The sequence below is a fragment of the Pinus tabuliformis genome, chromosome X (assembly GCF_031772625.1).
Source record: "Pinus tabuliformis cultivar Carrire ecotype Pingquan chromosome X, CPIR1, whole genome shotgun sequence".
NCBI classification, from domain to species: domain Eukaryota; kingdom Viridiplantae; phylum Streptophyta; class Pinopsida; order Pinales; family Pinaceae; genus Pinus; species Pinus tabuliformis.
Window position 1 is genome coordinate 591,882,081 of NC_142308.1, and position 23,134 is coordinate 591,905,214.

The 23,134-nt window shown below is 42.6% G+C and overlaps 1 protein-coding gene across 1 annotated transcript in view; it reads left to right on the forward strand.

Moving 5' to 3' along the window:
* Nucleotides 1-23,134, forward strand: part of RID2 (S-adenosyl-L-methionine-dependent methyltransferases superfamily protein) — a 202,350-nt gene that overhangs the window by 40,162 nt on the left and 139,054 nt on the right. Inside the window, exons 2-4 of the mRNA XM_089448242.1 lie at nt 15,360-15,435; nt 15,540-15,623; nt 15,920-15,975. Of these exons, the coding sequence (XP_089304368.1) occupies nt 15,360-15,435; nt 15,540-15,623; nt 15,920-15,975 (216 nt within the window). The remainder of the gene's footprint in view (nt 1-15,359; nt 15,436-15,539; nt 15,624-15,919; nt 15,976-23,134) is intronic.

Below are 23,134 nucleotides of genomic sequence, written 5' to 3' on the forward strand. Positions count from 1 at the left end.
AGTTGGAGATAGATCAAGGTGGACGAGGTTCTTCCAAGAACACCTTCCTCGCTAAGAGGGAGTGTTGAAAATTGTAGTAAGAATGGGTTCCTTGTTTTGTGCCTTAATTCAAGGAGCCTCAACGAGTTTCTCCTTGAGCATGCACGAGTTCCTATGAGTTAGGAGCTAATTCCTAAAAAGTAGGATGAGTTCCTAAAATTTAGGGCGAATTCCTAAAATTTAGGAAGTGTTCATGAAGCAGTTAATTGATGTGTCAAAGTGGAAGGCCGAGTTATCAATCTTCTAGTGTGATTTAATTGAGGAAAATAACTTGTGGTTGAGTCTCAAGAGATAGGACGAGTTGCATGAGTAGTTAACTCATGCTAACTCAAACAATCACAAAAGCAAACTCCTTAATTAGAAACTCACCAAATTTGGCCATTCGAATTGCTTTAAAAGGAGCGAAGGCACATTGTTACTCATTGTTTTGTGAGCATGGGCTGGTGAGACAAAGCAATAGGAGTACACACAAGGTTGTGTGTGAGCTTGTGAGGAAGAGTGTGCAAGAGAAACTTGTGCACAAAATTATTGTGAGGAAGAGTTCCCTTGGGTAGTGCACATAGAAATAGGAGGAAATTCCTATTTAATAGGAGCACCTATTGCGCAAGGATTTAGGGAGTAGATCAGGCTACAACAAGCGTGTTTTTCAAGCCTAGGCAAGGTAGGGAGAAGGGTGTATTCTCTATTGAAAACAGAGTTGTATTGTAAGATATCATTCTTCAGTTTCTATCAATAATATTCTCAACAAGCAGAGGGTTTTCCCAGTTGGGTTCCCTAGAAATTCTGTGTCTTGAATTGTGTGAATTGTGTTTATTTTTGTTCCTATTCCACTGCAAAGTTGAGTAGAGAAATTCTGTGTTTGTAAGAAAAGAAAGTGTTTTTCAGATTATTCTTATCAACATATTAAATTTTTGCTACACTAGCAATGTCATATCATACTAGCTGAGGCTCCTGGAAGCACTTGAAGAATCACTCTTCCTTGCCACCTGCTCCCTTCAAGCAATTGACACTGTTCTTGCATCCAAGACACTGGCCTTGTACTTCTCCACACTCCCATCAACTGGATGCTTGATCTTGTGCACCCAACATGATCTAACCACTGATTTGCCATTTGGTATTGGCACTATCTCATAAACATCGTTTTGCATGATCAAATAGTACTCTTCCACCATAGCATCACGCCAAACCTGCTAAGAAGTTGCCTCCTTGTAACAAGAAGGCTCCGAGTCTATCACCTCAGTCCTAAGTGCCATGTACCTTGTATATCTCTGTGGTTGTTTACTATCTGAATGTGGTATTGGGAGGTCCAACTCCCTCTTGATCCTCCCTAAACAACTAGTCTGCCTGCCTAGCTCAAACTCTCCTTGTACGAGTCACTTGTTGAGTGGCTGCCTCCACTCATCGTGGTCTCTTCTCAGCATCCCTCTTGCCACCTGGTTGAGACTCAATCTGTGAAACTGGCTGAGACTCTTGCTTGGGAGCAAGTAGCTCCTCCTCAGGTACTCCAACCTACTCTTGCTCTAAGGACTCCCTCAGAGATCTACTCTCCTCAACCCACATGTTTCTACTCTGCGCACTTCTTGACTTGTTGCTCAAGGGAGCGCCTGTCTCAACCTGCAGCTTGTATAGATTCTTCAACCTTATACCTATCTGCTTCACACATCCAGAAGCTAAGTGCTTGAGGTAAGCCTTACCTCTGCTGCAAATGACATCATAACCCTTGTCCTCTAGGGTAGCCATTGAAACAAGATTCTTCTTTAGGCCTGGAACATAGAGGAGATCTCTGAGATGGAGAGAGCTACCTGACTCCCTCTCAAAACTAACAATACCAACTCCCCTAGTCACGTCCTTCCCATCATCTCCTAACTCAATATAAAATTGCATGCCCTTCTCTTTTAGGTGACTGAAATTTTCCATGTTCCCAGTCATATAGAAAGATGCTCCTGAATCAATATACCATAAGCTGCTGCTTACCGAGCTTGCCATGCAAGCTATTAATGAGAAATATTTCTCGAACTAAGAAGAAGACACATCTACTTTAGCTGATTCAACCACATGATCCTTACTAGACTCCTTCTTCTGATTAGGACACTTCGTGGTATAATGCCTGAACTCATGGCAATGGAAGCACTTGATCTTGCTTGGATCCTTCTTCTTATTTTCGCCCTTCTGACTGGACTCGACCTCTCTTTGGCCCTTTTTGCCCTTGGGTTTGCTACCTTTTCTTGCCAGTGCAAAGTTTTCCTCGTCCTCTGTCGGAGCAAATGTCCTAATGCTCTTCTTTCTCTGGATCTCTTCTTGGATGCAGTCACTCCATAGCCTTTCCCAACTAGGAATATTCTCTTTGCCACTGACTGCATCATTGAAATTCTCCCAAGACTTATGAAGTCCCAAAAGAGCAAGATTCACAAGGTCACTATTTGCTACAGTCACGCCCACTCCACCTAGCTCATTCCGAATCTGAGTGAACTTTGAATGATACGTGATGATGGGCTCTCCTTTTCTCATCCAAATACTTCGTAGCTTCTTCTTCAAGGCAAGCTTCCTGACATCACTAGAACCTTGATACAAATCTAAGATGGCTTTCCACATCTCATATGCTCTCTTCTTCCCGTGGAGATGAGGGATAATATGGTCTTTGACCCCCTCAAGAATGATCCTCGTCTTCTTGGTGTCATTCTTATTATGTTGGATCAATTGGTGGGCATCTTGAGGTGGATTTATTTGACTTTCCACAAATTCTAGCACTCCATTATCTTGCAACATCACTGAGATCTACTCGTTCCATGAGCAGGTTGCAGAAGTTCGAGGCTCCCTCTAAACTATGATATGCCCTTAGTCCTAGGAACGCCATACTGCCATCCAAAGAACTGCTCTTCAATCTCCAACACAAGCCTTCTGTTTGATTTGCGCTGTTCACTAATTGGTCAATCTAGTGCTGGTCTTTATATTGATCTTTGCTCTGATACCATGTTAATCTTCCATGAAACTATGCAACTACTTAGATGAATAACTGAAAACTGAAAACTGAAACCAAATTTACTTTCACCAAGATACAAAGTTTTTGAACAAATTATAAGCAACACATTTATGTAATTATGCATTTTAATTAATATTTACGCTTAGCCCACGAAGGCTAAAGGAGCACTGGGGACTGCTAGTGATATTGGGATGAAGAGTCTGGTTTAGGTGCTAATAATAGTGGGATTTCCCGAATAAAGCACATCACACAAATTGACACGCTTGTTTACGTAGGAAACCCAAAAGGGAAAACTTGCTATCTTTGTTGTGGTATTTTATTGATTGTTTTTGAGCAATCAGATGTATTACAAAGCAATTTGTCTCTGAGAAACCGTTTTGCTTCTTCTCACTAATCTCAGCTAATACAATTGATCTCGACCTTCCTTGATCACTGCTTGATCTCGACCCTCTAGCACGCAACTGTTCCCTTGTTGAATACCTTGACTTGCCCTTGCAATCCCCTATCCTTGCTCCTTGATCTTTGTGCATGGTAGCCTCCTAAATCCTTGCACAAATCATCCTATTTCGTAGCACAATCTCGGCTCCTATTTTGTAGCGCAAGTCCTCCAATTCTCTTGCACACTTGTGGTCTCCTATTTCTTAGGACACAAGCTTCCTCAAATCTGCGCACACACAATCTCCTAAATCCTTGTGCACTTGTGATCTCCTATTTCTTAGGACACAAGCTCTCAATTTTGCGCTCTCCACAATCAAAGATGATCTCACAAACCTGTGAACTGTCTTTTGAATTCCTGTGCCTTCATCCTCCTCTTTATAGACCCAATTCGAGTATGCAAGTGGCCTAGCTCAATTTAGAAGATCGAGTTCTTGATTGCAAGTTAACTAAGAGTGATACTCTTTCTCTCCCCAATCAACACTTGGAGTCTTAACTCGTTCTTCCTTCAATCAAGATTGGAGACTAACTCACTCTAATGGAACTTGTAACCACCACCTCGTTCTATGGTCAAACTGATGCAGACTCCACTTAACTGAACCTCCAACTCTACACATGCCATCTTGATGATTATTCTAGTAAACTAGAAATAAATTCCTCCTAATTGAAGTCCAATTTATGAACTCGCACTCCTACTGAGAGAAGGACAAATTGAGGTCTTCATTGGCTAAGGCACAAGGCAAAAGACCTTTACTCACTACATTTTCAACACCGAGCTTGCTAATCAAGGGCAGATAGACACTTCATATGGGGTTTCCCTTCCAATTTTGGGGCTTTGATCATGTATTAGTGTTACCTCCCTAGGTAGGAGTGGCTAAATGACGATCTTATTAAGTGTTCCCAGCGCCTAAGGGGAAAGACAAGTCCCTGATACATCCCTCAATCAATAGTTGTCATGTGAATAATGATGGAACAAAGGGGGAAAATGGGTCTTTGAGCCAAATGCAATGGTCAAAAGGGTAGAAATAATGAGAAAATCCACATTATGCGCATACAAATGTGAGGAGGGACCAATCATTGATGCATGAGGTACCCCTACTTTTGTTTTTCCACCTCTCTTATTTCCTTTTGCTTTTTCTTGCTTTTTCTTTGTATTAGTGCTCGAAGCTCTATGAAATGAGAGCTTGTTGTGAATGATGTGTAGCAGTGATCACCCCCTTAAAGATGGGGTAGTTCACCACCCATTAGGGGCTAGGACATGTGTTAAATTGGCAACTAGGGCCAAACTCCATGTGGGTCGGCTTATTTATGGCAGCTGATATTTTTATTGGATCCCTCTCATCGAGAGGTGTAGGATTGATCCAAAGATCATCTGATTCCGATAAGTATTTATGGAGATATGAATTTATTTTGTTTATGTAATTATTATCAAGCCGACCAGCTCTTATGTAGGCTCTAGAAGCCCAGCCGACGTGTCTATTCAATCTCCACGTTTTAGTATAAATAGATGAGGATTTGGAGTCATTAATACAACACATTCTTCATGTGATCTCCTCCTCTCCACGTCTTGGGTTTTTGGAGAAGGAGGGACACTAAGAAGAATACGCTGGCCTTGTATGATGCCCTAATTGCTGTACGTTGCCCTAACTGCTATACGTTGCACTAGCTGTTGTACGCTACCCTAGCCGCAGGTCAGATGTGCCCTAGCCGCAGGTCAAGGGAAGACTCCTATCCTCTGCACAAAGGAGTTCCAATAAACAGTTAACTTGATGCCCTAATTCACTGTCTAATATGCAGCAAGAAGAGCCACTTAAACGCAGTCATGAACACAGCTAAATGGAGATCCTCAAAAGCCCTAACCGCAGTCCTAGAACACAGCTCTAACGCTGCCCTAAAATGCGGTCACGGTCACAGCAAGGATTGGGCAAACATATTATTCCCTAGCCGCAGCAAAAGAGACAGCGTGAGGACAGCATGGAGGGCCTAATTAGAGACCGAGTTACTGTGGGAATGCAGGTTGGTTTGAGGGCTGTTTGAGGGTGCAAACAGACCCAAGAACCGGGCTGTCTCAAAGCAACAAGGAGCTGGAGATTAGGCTGATTAAGGAGGCTCCTCGCAGGCCTATCTTGAAGGCAATTCAAGAGCACCGAGATGCTGGATTAAAGACAGTTAGGGCACTTCTATTTGAGCTGCAGAGAGAGGCTACTACTGCGTGGGAAAGGAGGCTGCGTAGGAGCTGTGTGTAGGGCTGTTAGGCCAAGAATCTACAGGAGCCTAATCAAGGTTGTTTGGAGTCTGGACAGAAATCAAGGTAAGGAAATCTGTTTTGGGTGAGCTGTAGATGACAGCTAACTGTGGTAGGCAGCGGGTCAATCCGTTAGGACTATTGCAGCTATCCTAACTCAAAACAGTCACATTGGCATTGCTAAGTGCTAGGCCGCAGGCCATAGCACGATAGCAAGCAACCTTGGTATCTTAGGATGAACGTTGTGATGCATAGTACAGCAGTTCTGTGAGACTCAGTGAAGGTGCAGCATGAAGGACAGCTGCAAGTGGGACAGATGCAACCCTGGTGACACATAGGGACAGCTGCTAACATGAAGAATCGTGGACAGCAGCAGCATGGTATAGCATGGACAGCAGCAAGTACAGTGCAGAAAGTACATTGGGACAGCAGTAAGCATGGTGCAGCAGTGGCACTAGGTACAGCAGTGCTAAACACTGGGACAGCAGCAGCATGAGGTCCAGCATTGTGATGATGGGTGCAGCATGGTGCAGCACGGTGAGGTGCAGCGTGATGACAAGCTGCAACACTATGATAGGTGAAGCAGTCACCTTGGAGAATCAGTTGAAGCAGCATGTCTTCAACTGATCTCATGTATCATCATCCTAGGAGATGATCTATGCTCTTATCTAGACAAGTCAAAGTGTTGACTTATGTTGTAAATGTACTCTCTCTCTCTTTCTCTGCTGAACTATTGAAGGATAAAAGAAGATTTGATCAAAGGGTTTCCCCACACATTGTGGGGTTTGTCCCTGGCTCGCGCCACATCTTGTGTCCTCTTGTCTTGGCTTGTCTTCTGCGTTTTATATTTATGTTCTATCTGCAGTTTATCGTAATGATGATGTGATTGCTAACTGTGAAAATTTAAATAAATTGCTCTAGCATAGAACATACCTAAACTTAACAACATGCAAGGGTTTCTTTATGATGTGGTGGGGCAACATTGGCCCTAGGAACTAGGTGATGGCCGTAATGATAGGGGTAGAACTCATGCTTGGATTTTTCCCACGTGCTATTGTTTATTTCCCAACCATCTTTTGCATTTTATGATCTTCTCTTTCTTTTGTTTCTTGATTGTGGCCATTATATGCTTTTTACTTTTCTTTTAGCTGCATCAACCTCCCAGGGCAAAATTCTAGGCCTGACCCAGACATGTGGACAAGGGCAGGGGGTGTATAGGGCTCCTAATGTACAAAGGGAAGTGATAAGTATGCAATAGGAAAACGGGACCACGCTATCGTAATTAGGGTTTCCCAAGTAGCACTCTTCCTAAAGCCATGGGCCATTAGGGGAGGTCCCATTGGACTAGGATTGAAGATTAACTCCCCATTTAAGGTGAGGGAACAAAGCCACAATCAAACCTTTCCTTTTTCTAGGTCACCCCATAATCCATGTCAAATTCCCAAATGGAAAGCAAGCGTAAGCACCCAATCACATAATGAATAAAGTACCTTTTGGGTCTGATTGCCCACCTCCCAACATGTGCTCTTGACAAATGGGCGAGGAAACATACAACCAATGCAGGTGGCAGAGATAAAATGGCACATCGCATTATATGTATATTAGGAGCTGTTGGCAGCTGTCTGGAAGAATATGATTAAGAGGAAAGTTTTCTTAGGGGTACCCACTTTTGGTGGGTTACACCCACAAAAACACACAGGCAGGGTTGGAAATTGGAGCTAAGATTAGAGTTATGCAAACAATGAGACTGGGAGTTGTCCTAACATTGTAAACACTAGGACTGACTGGGAGGACGTTATAAACGATCCTAGTAGCCATAAACACCTCCCTTGCTCTTATAGTAATTGCCAGACAAAGTAAAGAATAGAAAATCTATCACCCTTAACAGATGACAAGGCCTGGAAGAGGTTCAATTGTCTAATCACAAACAAAGCTTGTAGAGGAACCAAAACAACAACTCTTGCAAACAATTCAATCCAAATTTGCACTAAAACACATGACTTACTCTTATTGTTGTGAATTTCTAATTGGAAATATTCCAAACTGACAAGAAAGCCATGTCCATGGGAGAATGCTACGAACCAAGAGGTAGAATACTTTGATTGAGGCCCAAAACCAAGATGGGGGGAGGTTGCGAGATAATCCGAAAAGCACTGATCGCCTCTGAGGATTTCCCAAACCATCTTGTTTTTCCATTCACTCTACGCAGTTTCCTTGACATGATGTAGGAGGGTGGCAACACCTGCATCCACATTTAAGTCTATCCCACATTTGCTCGCCCTCCACAAACCATAACTCTTTGTAATTGCAAAACTCTGTATCCTTGGTATGATGTCCTGAAGTCGTAGGCTATGGAATGCTAGTTCTGTACTTGTGATAATCTCTGAGTTGAATGCGAAGGTATGTGTTGATTCGCACCTAGTTGCCAGAAGGCCAAGTAGCCACCTAATTTCCCAAATTTTGGCCCAAATGGAATTAATTCTTTGGGACCAAAAATGCTTAGGATGCTCCTTCATTAGGGGAGGATTGATGGCCTAAAGATGCCATTGATAAATAAATATCCAAATTTCTTTTTACAACCCTCATTAGCTAATTTGTCAGCGTCTTTATTGAGCTCATGAAGAACATGGAAGAAGGTAATCGATGGTATAGCTTTGATCATTCCTTGGACTCTTTTCATTATGTTCTCTAATGTTTTCTCCTTTGGCAGGGTGCCTTTGACTAAGTGTTGAACAATGAGGTAGTCTCCCAAAATGTTGAACTCTTGCACTTGTTGTTCTTTTGCTGTTAGGAGACCTTGATAGAAGCCTAACCTTTGCCTAATTGTTCATTATTGTACCTAGTCCCATGTATACCTAAATACTATGTCATCCTCAGAGCTGTACAAAGCCCCTCCCCGTATTGCTGCCCCTAGATTTCTTTTAGATGTGCCATCAAAGAAGAGAATCCATACCTTTTCTATTGTTTCACCAGACGCTGAATTCTGCCTCTGTCAATCTAATCTTCCAACCCTCCTTTATCTGATGTTGATTCTTAGAGAGAGGTTGGCTGCCCATCCTTCCCATCAGATTGTTGAGCCATACTTGCTCCATCTGATCTGTTTGGAGGCTGAAGTTGATTGAAGTTGACCGATTTGTTGAGGGTCAAATCTACTATGTTGACCAACGTTGACTTTTCTGGTTGGGGCAATTTTGTTACTATTATAAATGCTCAGATTTGCAGATTGTACTCTCTTTGTTGAACTATTGAAAACTAAAAGAAGATTTGATCAAGGGTTTCCCCTCATTTGGGTTTGTCCCTGGCTGGTGCCACATCTTGTGTCCTCTTGTCTTTGCTTGTCTTCTGCTGTTTATGTTTATGTTCTATCTACATTTTACTATCATGTTGATGTGATTGCTAATCTGAATATTGATACTGGGCTAATAAAGAAATTGAATTAAAATTGCTATAAAGCATAGAACATACCATTGTTGCCTAAAATTAACATGGTATCAAAGCTTAGGTGAAGACAAAGCCCAAGCAAGAGTGAAAGAGCAATCACCAAAGACAGTTGGACAAGAACAAAAGGCTCAATGGGTTTCTCATCCTACTTTCTGGCTGAAGACAAGTTCCATGATAAATCTGACTATCATGGACGGAAGATGTGTCTTCATTTGACCTTGGAAGAAAAAGAAGTGATGGACTGTGTAGGGTAAAATCCTCGAACCTTCTTCAAATGCACCGGTTGCTGCGAAGACCAAGTACAATAGGGCTGCAGTCAAAGCAAAGAAGATTATCAGAGATTCCATTAACAAGCATCTGGTGGCCTACATCTCCAATTTGAAGACCTCCAAAGAGATCTATGACAGGTTGGTCGGCATGTTCAAGGTTAGTAATGCTAATCAAATTCTATTTCTCAAGAATAAGTTGAAGGATATTAAGAAGGGCAAGGACGAGGACATTCAATCCTATTTCTTGAGGATTACTGAGATCAAGAATGATCTACTCTCGATTGGAGAAGTCATTCCTGACAGGGAACTTACTCTCACCACCCTTGGAGGACTCCCACCTGAGTGGTATGTATTTAGAACCACTATACTCAACAATGATTGAATTCCAGGGTTTGAAGAATTGATGTCGAGATGCATTCAAGAAGAAACAAGAATGGTGGAGCAAGAAATGTCTTCTAATAGAAGCAACCCCACTGCATTCTTCGCTCATGCCAAAAGGAGAAATAATGCAGGGTCTAAAGGTCATTTCCATGGAAAGCCTGGATCTAAGGGAGGAAGGAAGGGTAGGTGCTTTGTTTGCAATAAGTTTGGCCACTATGCAAGGGAGTGTCCAAATAGAAGGGACACATCACATGATGATGATCACAATCATTCCAGGGGCAACTTCAACAACAACGATCAAAGGAATGGAAGGTCCAATGGCAAAGGAAAAAGGAATGCGAGACATCAAGGAAATGATCGACCCTCCAAGAAATCAAGGAACTCTAGGTATGAAGAATCAAATGTTGTTAACAATAAGCAAAAAGAGTACTATCTTATATCGACCCTCTCCACTGCCTCTCCTCCGGACACTTTGGGAAATTGGTTGATTGATAGTGGTGCCTCAAGGCATTGCACTGGATACAGGGAAGCCCTCTCTAATTTGATAGAAAAGGAGGCAACCTTGGAGATCATCCTTGGAGATGATGCAATCTATCTCGTGAAGGCAGTAGGGAATGTTACCCTTCAATTGAATCAAAATAACACTATTCATTTGCAAGAAGTACTATATGTACTTGATCTCAAGAAGAACTTGGTGTCCATTTCAGCGATGGAGGACAAAGGATTCAAGGTGGCATTCATCGATGGAAAGGTACATGTTTGGAAAAGAAATTTTAAAGATGCTTTTACTCTTGAGTTTAGGGTTGACACTTTGTATCAAGTTGGAGGAAGTCCATTGGGAGCCATGTCTTGCGACACATCTCTACAATCTGAACTATGGCATCAGAGGTTTGCCCATCTTCATTATAAGGCCCTACCCAATGTGAGACAGATGGTGACAGGGATGCTCGAGTTCAAAGTAGAGCATGAAGGTGTATGTTCGGGATGTGCTGAAGGAAAACTTACAAGGGGACCATTCCCGTCAAGTAATAGCAAGACCACAGATATATTGTAATTGATCCACTCCGACATATCTGGTATGATGCCCGTAAACTCTTTGGGAGGATACTTATATTATCTCACCTTTATAGATGATTATTCTCGCAAGACCTGGATCTACTTCTTGAAGGAGAAGGATGAAGTGTTCACCTGGTTCTGACACTTCAAAGCCTTGATCAAAAATCAATCCGAGAAGAAAATCAAGATATTGAGGACTGATAATGGGATTGAGTAAGAATCCAATGAATTCCAAGATTATTGCAGAGAAGCTGGCATTAAGAGGGAGACTACAACTTCAAAGCCTTGATCGAAAATCATTCCGAGAAGAAAATCAAGATATTGAGGACTGATAATGGGATTGAGTAAGAATCCAATGAATTCCAAGATTTTTGCAGAGAAGCTGGCATTAAGAGGGAGACTACAACGCCATACACTCTTGAGCAGAATGTTATGGTTGAAAGGAAGAATCGCTCTATTGTAGAAGCAGTTCGTGACATGCTTCATGATCAAGGCCTTCTGAAGTTCCTATGGGATGAAGCTGCAAATACCTCCATGTATGTTCAAAACCGATGCCCTCATCAAGCATTGGACTCTAAGACTCCTGAAGAAATGTTCATTGGTAAGAAACCCGATGTCTCTCATTTTAGAATTTTTGGAAGTCCCGTATATTTTCATGTGTCGAAAGAGAAAAGAAGCAAATTGGGTGCATCTGGGAAGAAAGGAATCTTTGTGGGCTATAGTGAAAATTCTAAGGGATATAGAATTTATGTGGCTGGTCAAAAGGAAGTTGAGATAAGTCATGATGTCACCTTCGACGAAGATATGGCCCTTAGGAAGATCAACAACCTTCCTATCTTAAGGAAGGACAAAGAAGCTGACACCGGAAATCAGGGTGAAAAAGAGGACGAAACGATGCCTGATGTTGATGAACCTATGGATCCTATAGATCCTCCTCCTCATGAGCCTTCCTCCTCCAAGAGGAGACCCTCATGGCTTAGGGAGACTCTCGAAGATGCCGAGAGACATATTGCACCAAGGGGGACTTTTCGTGAAAGCAAGAAGCCGAATAGGTATCAAGGATACTTGACCGTCATGAGCACTATCATTCAAAATGAGCCTTCATCATTTGAAGAAGCCGTGAAGCAACAAGTATGGAAGGATGCTATGAATGAAGAATACGAGTCAATTATGAAGAATGATGTCTGGGATGTGGTCCCTAGACCCTAGGACAAATCGGTTGTCACCTCTAAGTGGCTCTACAAAATCAAGCATGGAGCTAATGGAAGTGTAGACCCTCTCTTTCACAAATGTAAGAGGGAGTTGGCTTCTGAATTTGAGATGAATGATCTAGGACCGATGCACTATTTCCTAAGGTTGGAGGTCTGGCAAAAGCCAAGTGAAATTTTCCTCTCTCAAGGAAAATATGTTGTGAAGATATTGGAAAGATTTGGTATGGTGGAATACAAGCCTGTGACTACTCTGATGGAATTTAACTTTAAGAAGTTATGTGGTAGTGCTGCTGGACCTGAATTGGGAAATGCTTTCGAGTATCATTAACTCATAGGAGCACTGATGTTCTTGGTGAACTCTCGTCCGGACATATGTTTTGCAGTTAACATTAAGCCTCATCATATACATTGGATTGGTGCCAAGAATCTTCTGAGATATCTTAGGGGCACAATCACTCATGGACTGAGATACACTGTCGGAAATGTGAGGCTGCATGGTTATTTTGATGCTGATTGGGCTAGTAGTGTGGTGGATCGCAAGAGCACTTTTGGATGTTGTTTTTCTTTGGGTTTTGCTGCGATATCTTGGATGAGCGGGAAGCATAAATCAGTTGCCTTGAGCACCGTCGAGGCCGAATACATAGTTGCTAGTATGGCCTCCTATGAAGCTGCCTGGTTGAGGAAGTTCTTCAGTGAGCTGTTTGGACATGTGCTGGATACCATCGTGATCCTCTGTCACAACCGAAGTGGGATCCGATTATCAAAGAATCCCGTGTTTCATGATTTCTCCAAGCATATAGATATCAGGTACCACTTTATTTGGGATATGGTACAACGAGGAGTAGTAAGCCTCCATCACATTGGGACTGTTGAGCAGGTCGCCGATATTCTGACAAAGCCCCTAGGGAAGGTCATGTTCTTGGCCTTCCGAGAACGGTTTGGAGTAGTGGAGAGACCCTCTTATGAGGGTCCTGTATGAGATGGACATTGAGCTCTGGGAGCTTCGGGGGGCTTGGGGTACTACTTGGAGCAATGAGCAACCATAGGGTGAGTGGTTTAGCCTTCCCCTAGTGGTTTGCTGTGTACAGGGTGAGTGGTTCAGCCTTCCCTTGTGATACCCCTTGGTGACATGTAGGCAGGATGAGTGGTTCATCCTTCTCCTGTTGAGACATCTTACCCATGTGGTCTGGGACTCATGGGAAGTACCTCTCATTTGGCCAATGAGTAGGGAAATGAGGATAGGGACCATAGTACTACCAATGGACGCATCGTGTACTACCGTACTCTCTATGCTAGGATGACCGATATTGATTTGGGATCCGGGTCAGTAAGAGTGGTATGAGACACTCTCTTTTAGTTGGGATTGACTTCGGGTCAGTAGAGAATGGTATAACACATTCTCAATCACTTCTTCTTCACAGTTTAGCAGAGCAGTGCAAAGCAGTTCATTGATGGCAGAGATAGTACAAATTGGCAGATGGATTAGCAGATGGAGTTCTCCCTAGTTGAGAGGGAGTGTTAAAATTGGCAACTAGGGCCAAACTCCACATGGGTCATCTTATTTATGACAACTGATATTTTTCTTGGATTCCTCTTTCTGAGAGGTGTAGGATTGATCTAAAGATCATCCGATTTCGACATGTACAAATGAAGTTATGAATTTATTTTGATTATGGACAAATTGTCAAGGTTGGCCAACAAACTTATGTAGGCTCAGAAGCCCAACAGTCACGTCTATTCATCCTCAACGTTTGCTATAAATACATGATGCCTTAGCCTCATTTGGACACACTCATCTTCACACTTCTCTCTCTCTCTCCTCATTGATTGGGTATGGATTTCTGGGCCTCTCTCTCTCTCCACATTCGAAATTTCAGGAGGCCGAAATTTCAGGAGAGCGAAATTTCAGGAGGCTGAAATTTCAGGAGACCAAATTTTTGGACAGTTTGACCAAGCGTTGATCAGCATGTGTTGACCTCCTTTGACTGCGTTTTTGTGAGGGCTATCTCTGTTTGGGCAGGCCGCATTTCTGGGCACATAAATCAAGGCTAAACATTGACTGTTGACCAGTGTTGACTGCAACTAGGGCTGACCACAGGTGGGTTGTTTGACCAGACTTTGACTGGGCTGAATTTGATTGTTTTGAGGGTTGTTTTATCTTGCTGTTTGGAGGCTGAAGTTGACTGAAGTTGATCGATTTGCTGAGGGTCAAATCTGCCCTGTTGACCAGCATTGACTTTTCTAGTTAGGGCTCTTTTGCTACTGTTATAAATTATCAGATTTGTAAATTGTACTATCTCTTTGCTGAAATTTTGAAGTCTAAAAGAAGATTTGATCAAGGGTTTCCCCACATTGGGGTTTGTCCCTGGCTGGTGCCACATCTTGTGTCCTCTTGTCTTGGCTTGTCTTCTACTGTTTATGTTTATGTTCTATCTGCATTTTACTATCATGTTGATGTGATTGTTAATCTGAATATTGATACTGGGCTAATAAAGAAAATTGAAGTAAAATTGCTCTAAAGCATAGAACATACCATTGTTGCCTAAAATTAATAAATAGTCAAAAGACATGACTATTCATCCTTCGTGGCCAGTCAATGCCTATATTGGCAAACTGGCACGAAGGTATTATACATCATTCAGTTTTTCAATAATACAAAAATTAATTACTACATTTACTACAGAATCTACACAACTACATTTGCAACTAGCGATTTGACCTCTAACAGGGAATCACATTATACCTTGCTATTGATCCTATCATTCAAATGATTTCGCTTACACCGGGACTCCTCCCATTAGTGAAAGTCCGGAATGAGTAGGGGACATTGACTGAGGTGACAATGGGTCTTTGTCCCATTGTTGTCGTTTGGTCTAGTAGTTGTCCCTTAGGCACCCCTCCTAGGACCCTTGCTAGATTGTGTGGCAACAATGCTATTTATAAAATAACACACATTGCGTTTGCCTGTTTTCAAATTTTTGGAGTGTCACATTTACAATACATTTTTGTTTCAGAAACTCGAACATCTTTCCCTGTTTTGTGCAACTTAGATTCATTCATATAAATCAAATCTAGCAAAATTTTGATATTGTATGTTGCTGGTGGTCATACTATCTTCATAAACATGTTGATTTTCATACCGATTTTATGTTTAACCTGTAATGATGTGTAGAATTATATCCTACAATTCTTCACAAACGAATTTCCATAACATGTTAATACATAGATGAATATCCTAAAGCTAGCATTATACTGTATTATGTTTCTCTTGAAAGACTCAAATCTGTGTCTGTGTTCTCAAGGCAAAGTTGGCTGAGAGAGCTTTGGAGCTTCTTGCTTTACCAGATGATGGGATTCCTAAACTTCTGCTTGATATTGGTAGGATTTCTATTTTAGCTTATCTTCTCTATAGTTAGATGATTAAGAAACACATTTGGTTGTCACAGGAAACCCATCAATCACATTTTGTGTCTTATTTGCAGGTTGTGGATCAGGACTCAGTGGAGAAACATTATCAGAGAATGGGCATCATTGGATTGGGTTAGATATTTCCTCATCAATGCTTGGTAAGAGCAAATATGGCTCTGATCTATCAAAACTTTCAATATCATATTCTTCCATTTATATCCTGCTATTCGTTTATGACTTTCCTTGAATTGCTATTGTCTTATTCTTATTTTGTGTTGATATTTTGGCAATTATTACAATTCGAATTGCATATCATCTTAAATTGCTGCATGTAGCCCATGTTCACAGGCTTACAATTATTAAGCAGTCAAATATCTCAGAAATATTGCTTTTATGTTCAAAATATGAAATTCAAAGATACATAAATTAATGAGATTAGTGTCTTCAATAATAGATATTGCATTGGAGCGTGAAGTAGATGGTGATCTGTTACTATCAGACATTGGCCAGGTATGGTTGTGAATCTGTTCTGTCTTTCTTCATCTCTCAATCACCTATCAATATTCAAGAGGATGTACCCTTGTAAAGACTGTGGGAAAATGGATCGTAAAATTCTATTGACACTGATAGAATAGATTCTCATTGGATGCTAATAAAATTTATTTTGGAATTTTTTTTAGAAATCGTTTCTTCAAGTAAATTAACATCTATGGAGGCAAAAGGCAATTTTTACAGTCTTGTGTGAAAATCTCAGAGAATTTTGTTTCATGATGCAATTGGATTTCTTTGAATCTTTCTCTAATTGCCTGTTATGTCAGTCATTGGAATTGGTGTTGCAATTGTTTTTTCTATAATGTTTATGATGGGTTGTTGGCTTAGTCACCTGACACAGGGACATGGGACACGCAGGACACGAAGATTCAAGTGTCCGACACGGGCACGTTGACCCCCCGGAACAGGACACGTTATATATTATTTATTAAATATATATCTATTAAAAATTAGATATTTCTTACACAAATTCTCATTCATGATACAAATTCAGACATAGATCTCAATTCTACATTGCCAATTTAAAATTTGTAAGTTTTACAAAGTAACATTATGCGTACAAATACAATTGTGACAGATTCATCAATGATCCAATAGGAGAAAGACAAGAAACTTCAAACTGCAGTTTTCTCATTAAGTCATCAAAATCAAAATGTGTTACATAGGTAGTAGCAATGGCAATGGAAAATAGAAAATAGAAATAGCAAATACAAAACAAGTTCAAGGTAGTGGGTAGCTCATCAGTGATCAATCATCATCATCATCACCATCATCATCACCATCATCATCATCAAAATCTGTCATGGTCACCACTGCTGTCCTCTGCTGCATCCTCCTCCTCTATATCCAATGTAATCTCTGCGTTCACTGGCATGGAGGGTGACCCCTCATGAGTATCACCATCATCAAAAGTGACAGGCTTTAGCACTGTGTCATTATGATCCAAGTTGGCCAATGGAAACTCAACACTGCTGTCCAAACCCATATCATCAGGAAAGACATCCCACATCGTTTTCTTTCCCTTTGGCCACTCATCCCTCTGCTTGTAAATAAGACGAAGGTTGGCGTGCACATACACCATTGTCTCTGCCGTGGACTGCTCAAGCATGCTCTTCTTGACACTGCAAATTCCCATATGTGCTCCAATTCCTCTCACAACAAGAGGATGAAGTCACCTGAGAGAGGAGTCTCATGGCTAACTGTTGTAGAGTAGGGCTTGTTGCCCAATGAGTTGCCCACCAAAAATAGGGCTTCTTAGTCCCTTTGTCTCTAATAACATCATAGCTTGCAAATCGCCCAATGTTAGTGGAAAACTCTGCAAAGACATCCTCCACCTCATCGAGGGATGCTCTATCCTGAATTATCTGCCTCAATGCATCTTTCCTCCCTTGTGAAATTTCACCATCCATGTGAGGAGGGAATCTGCGGGAAGGTCCACCATTCATCCACTCATGGCTGTAGTATTTTGGGTTCAATGAGTAAACCAAACAATGCAAAGTTGTGTAATTCTTGTCCCATTTGCTGACAAGAATATCTTGTATGGTGGTGAAGAAGGCCTCTGATGATGTCTCATACTCAAGGCACTCACTCTATAAAATAATGGTCCTCATGGACTCAATCATGGAATACCATCCCTCATAAACCTCTGCTAGGATGGGTTGTTTTGTATCTGCAAATCGTAGCAAAGCAATGATACGGTCCATGATCTTAATAGTGAGACCTACCCTCTCCCACCAAGCATCATCTAACACTATTTCCTTGACTCTTTTTGAGGTTGCTTGATCTGTCTTTCTCCAAAAAGACCAAAACTCTGAAATAACCATGGCCCCAAGAGCAGTCTTGACCTCCCTCAACCTCTTCAACACGATGAATGAAGAGGCAAACTGTGTATTTGCAATCTTCAACAATGATAGATGGGTGCAATCCAGGACACGCTCCAGGACACGCTGGGACACACTGGACATGGGAATCCCACGTTCTTGGACACACTGGACACGAGAATGAGACACGTGTCCTAGAGAATTGTGTCCGATTTGTGGGATTTGAGACACGGGGAGGGAGGAGGACGAGTCCGGTTTCTTGGGTTGTTGGCAATTGTTTTTAAGGTGTTTGGAATTTGGATTGCCCTAGAATTACTTGTAAAATATTCCACCTAATGTTACCTGCACTTTCTGCATAATTAATTAGTTTGTTTTTGAGGAATAATGCCAATTGTTCAGAGTGGTCAATAATGGCTGTAAAAAATGAGGTTGCTCTGTAAGTCATGTCTCAAAGAGAATGTAGTGCTTGCTATTGATTGGTGTTTCTTTCCTTGTGGCTGTTGTTTCTATTTTTGCACAGGATAAGGTGTTTTTTGTTTTCTTGAACATAGTTATTGGCCCCTTGCATTTATTGTCTTCTAATTGCATCTTGTTAGTTCACTGCTTGTTTCCTTTTCATGGATGGAGGGATATGCATGTACATGTATGTGGTAGATCTTATACTGCATACAAGGTCACAATTGGTGCATAGGGGCTTTGAGTACCATTAGTAGGTGAGACAATTGGTTTATAAGAAAATGGTCATTGCATTATTATAGTCTTATAGGGTCCATTGCAATTGGAATGGAACCGAGTGACCTCACAAACAACCATTAGCATTCATTTTGAAAGTATCTGGTCATATTTGTATTTATGTTAGACACCTAATCGCCAGGGATTGGGCGGAAATTTGTAAATAGGGAAATTTGAATAGTTAGAATAGAAAGAGACCATGGAATTTGAATCCCAAGGGTCACTCCTCTTCATGTATATAATGATGCTCACATTAATGCAAATTCAATTCAGGAGTTACCCTATCTGGCTTGACATGGTATCAAAGCTTGGTTGTTTGTCCCATCATAACTCCTCTGGCATCTGTTGATTTGGGGTAGCATTGGATGTGCTCTAGCCACGAAAATTGGTGGAGAGACTAAGGCACATGAAATCTCCAATACCCAGAAAGGGTTTGGGTAGATTCTAAACAGTTTGGGAGATAGTAAAATAATCAATATTTTTAATGGAGTCCCTAAGTCTTAACTTAGGGAAAATAAAATATTAATGTGAATTAATATAAAACTGTGTTAGAATGGTCCAAAAGACATGGATCAAGTCAGATCTAATCTTAGCCATTGATTAGGGACTTAATCTCGGTCGTTGATTTGTCAACGAGAAAAGTATAAGAGGAGGCTTGAGGGTCACTTGGAGAATACACCAAGAGATCAAGATTTCGACTTTTTGGGGCTGGGTTTGCTGAGAAAGTTGAGAGAGTGATCAGAGTTGCAGCTGAGGGGCAGTGAATATAGAAGCAGAGAGGTAGAGATAGCACCGGGAGGATCAACACAGTAGCCGGAGAGAGGGACGCAGAAGCAGCCAAGGGTTCACGCAAAGGCAGCCAGGAGCTGCACAGTGCCTCAGAGGGCCAGCGTGGGTGACGCAGAGGGCCAGAGGGCTGACGCAGTGCCTCCAGAGGCTGACGCAGGCCAAGCCAGAGTGACGTTGGGCTAACGTTGGGCCAGAGAGAGGCTGACGTAGTCCCTAAAGGCTGATGCTGGGGTTTCGTGGGTTAGATTGGAGTTGTGGAGCTGCCGGAGTGTTTATCTGGGGTTTCAGTTGGAATATTTGCTTTCGAGTAGAGAGGTACTATTGCCGAGATTTTTCTCTGTTGGGTGAGCCAGATTTGGCACCCGTATTGTATTCTGAAACTGCTTAATAAATCAAAGCTTCAGATAGCTGCACCAGTTTTCCCGCATTGGGTTTTTCTGGGGACATTTGTCCAAAAACAACGGTGTCACTTGTGTGCTTGTTTCTATTTCCTTCAGTTGATGATTTGTAATGTGTTGAGCATGTACTTGTATTTATTTCTGGTATTTACATGGTAAATAACTTGTTAATTAATAGAACAAGTAGGTAGGAATAAATCAGTAAAGTGCATGAAGGGTTTCTAATGTGTCAGACTTAGAAATTCCAACATGGTATCAGAGCGTGGTTGTAGATCACAGGAGAATTGAGGACATCAGCCAAACAGAGCACTAGCAACAACAGCAGAGAACAACTGTCTCGAGTAACAGAAGCTGTTCCTAGCAGAGTAGCAACAAGAAAGGGGTGATAGAGTAGCAGCAAGGAAGGGGTGACACAGTGCCTGCGTCATCAAGATTGAGCCAGGAAGAGGCAGCGCAGAGGCTGAGGGAGGAAAAGACAAGCTGACGTAAAGCCACGCAAAGGCTAGGAGGGCTGACCCAGTTGGCTGAGGAGGCTGATTTTCCAGTGTCGGGATTGCACAGAGCCTAGGAGCTTTAACCTTCAGTTTGCTGGGGTTTAGGAGGCTGTGGGTAAGTTGCAAGTGGAGCTAGTGGGGTACTGTAGTCAGAACAATACCTAATAGGGCAAGGCCAAGGTAGAGGGAGTTGCTATCGAGGTGGATTTCTAGCCAAGGAATCCAGATCCGTGTTGCAGTTGCACAGACGATTGGGGAGGGGCATCTCGACATTGGCAGAAGGGTTTCCAAGAGGGAAATTGAGGCTCAAAGAAGTCATACCAAGAACTTCCAAGAGGGAAGTAGAGGAGCAGCGAAATGACACTACATAGAGTAAGAGACCGGGATAGACTGGACGGAGCCTCAAACTTCGTAGTCTGGAAGGCCAAAATATTATCCGTACTAGACAGGAATCGTGTCAAGCACTTCGCCTTGAGGACGATAGCTATCTCAATTGACCTGGTTGATAACGACAGGTACGAGGATGCAATGGCGAGGGCTAAGAGTATCATCCTTGATGGGGTCAAGGATCATATAGTACCACATATTGTCGAGAAGAACATGACACAGGATATGTGGGAGGCCTTGACCAAGTTGTATTAGCATACTTCTGTGCAAAGGAAGATGCTATTAGAAAATCAACTAGCTTCGATAGGGGCAACCCTTGATCAAGAATTGATGGTGAGAACAGCCATAAAGGCAGTCTCAGAAGACTGGGAGGTGTTTGTCGAGAGCATACTGGGTAGGGTGACCCTTCCAGATTGGGAGGAAATGTGGTTAGCTCTTCGCCAAGAAGAGATCAGAAGGCTGAGCAAGACGGGAAGCAGCGACAAGGGGATCAGAATCAAGGAGGAGGAGGAAGATGTTGCCCTAGCATCTGAGGGAAAGCAGGAGAAACGAAAGAAGAAGGACCTCTCCAAGGTCAAATGCTTCCACTGTGGGGAGTTGGGTCATTATGCGACCCAGTGTCCAAGGAAGAAGAGTAAGGGAGAGGCCTCCGAGACCAAGGCAGCGCCAGCAAGGGCAGAGAAGGAAGTGGAGACAGACGATGATTGTGCCATGAGTGCTCATGTGCCACTTCAAAAGAAGTGGGGAGACATCGAGCTGTAGTCAGGAGGACTACAAGCGATGAGGGGTAGGATCCTCAAGGTACCCAGCCTCTTGGATTAGACCTTGCTACGAGAGCCCCGAAGAGGAGTAGTAGTACCGACGATGTCAATAGAGACGGATGCGGATGGAGCGAAAGAGGGAGCTACAGTGCAGGATTCCCAGGACAACACGAGGCTAGCAGGCTGCAACAGTGCGAGAGGCACGGGAGTGTTGCACCAGTGCAAGATGACATAGAAAGGTGTGCAACGGTGCGAGATGCATGGAGTTGTTGTAGCAGCGCAGAGTTTAGAGAGGGAGCACTTGTCAGTGACAGAGGGAGCTTCAGCATCAAGAGTGTTTTTAGCTTGACGGAGATGTCAGAGTTGGGAGATCAATTACTTACTTCTCAGTAACTGAGTTGCAGTGTAGCAGTTAGTAGTGGTATTGCTATGGGTAGCACGATGCAGCATGATGAGAGGGGTTGCAGTGCAGATGCAACAGTGGCAGTGGCAGGGCCATGGGCAGTAGCATGGACGCAGAGGGAGTTGCAGTATGGATGCAACAGTGGCAGTGACAGGGCCATGGGTAGCAGTATAGGATGTAGCAGTGCAGAGGATGTTGGGCAGCATGCCTAGCATCAACACAGGACCGATGTCGGATGATCAAAGTGATGCTCAGTGGGGAGTATTACTAGAGCATAGTCCTCGCTAAGAGGGAGTATTGATTTGTGGTAGCATCAGATGTTCTCTAGCCACAAAAATTGGTGGAGAGGCTAAGGCACATGAGATCTCCAATGCCCAGAAAGGGTTTGGGCAGATTCTAAGCAATTTGGGAGATATTAAAATAATTAATATTTTTAATGGAGTCCCTAAGTCTAAAGTTAGGGAAAATAAAATATTAATGTGAATTAATATAAAATTGTGTTAGAATGGTCCAAAAGACCTGGATCAAGCCAGATTTAATCTTAGCTGTTGATTAGGGACTTAATCTCAGCCGTTGATTTGTCAACGAGAAAAGTATAAGAGGAGGCTTGAGGGTCACTTGGAGAATACACCAAGAGATCAAGATTTCGACTTTCTGGGGCTGGGTTTGCTGAGAAAGTTGAAAGAGTGATCAGAGTTGCAGCTGAAGGGCAATGAATATAGAAGCAGAGAGGCAGAGATAACACCGGGAGGATCAATGCAGTAGCCGAAGAGAGGGACGCAGAAGCAACCAAGGGTTCATGCAGAGCCAGCCAGGGCTCATGCAGAAGTAGCCAGGCGCTGTGTAGTGCCTTAGAGGGCCAGCGTGGCTGACGCAGAGGGCCACAGGGTTGACGCAGTGCCTCCAGAGGCTAACGCAAGCCAAGCCAGAGTGACGCTGGGCTAACATTGGGCCAGAGAGAGGTTGACGCAGTCCCTAGAGGCTGACACTGGGGTTTCGTGGGGCAGATTGGAGCTGTGGAGCTGCCGGAGTGTTTATCCGGGGTTTCAGCCGAAATATCTGCTTCCGAGTAGAGAGGTACTACTGCCGAGATTTTTCTCTGTTGGGTGAGTCGGATTTGGCACCCAGATTGTATTCTAAAACTGCTTAATAAATCAAACCCTCAGATAGCTGCACCGGTTTTCCCGCATTGGGTTTTTTCGGGGACATTAGTCCAAAAACAACGGTGTCACTTGTGTGCTTGTTTCTATTTTCTTCAGTTGATGATCTGTAATGTGTTGAGCATGTACTTGTATTCATTTCTAGTATTTACATGGTAAATAACTTGTTAATT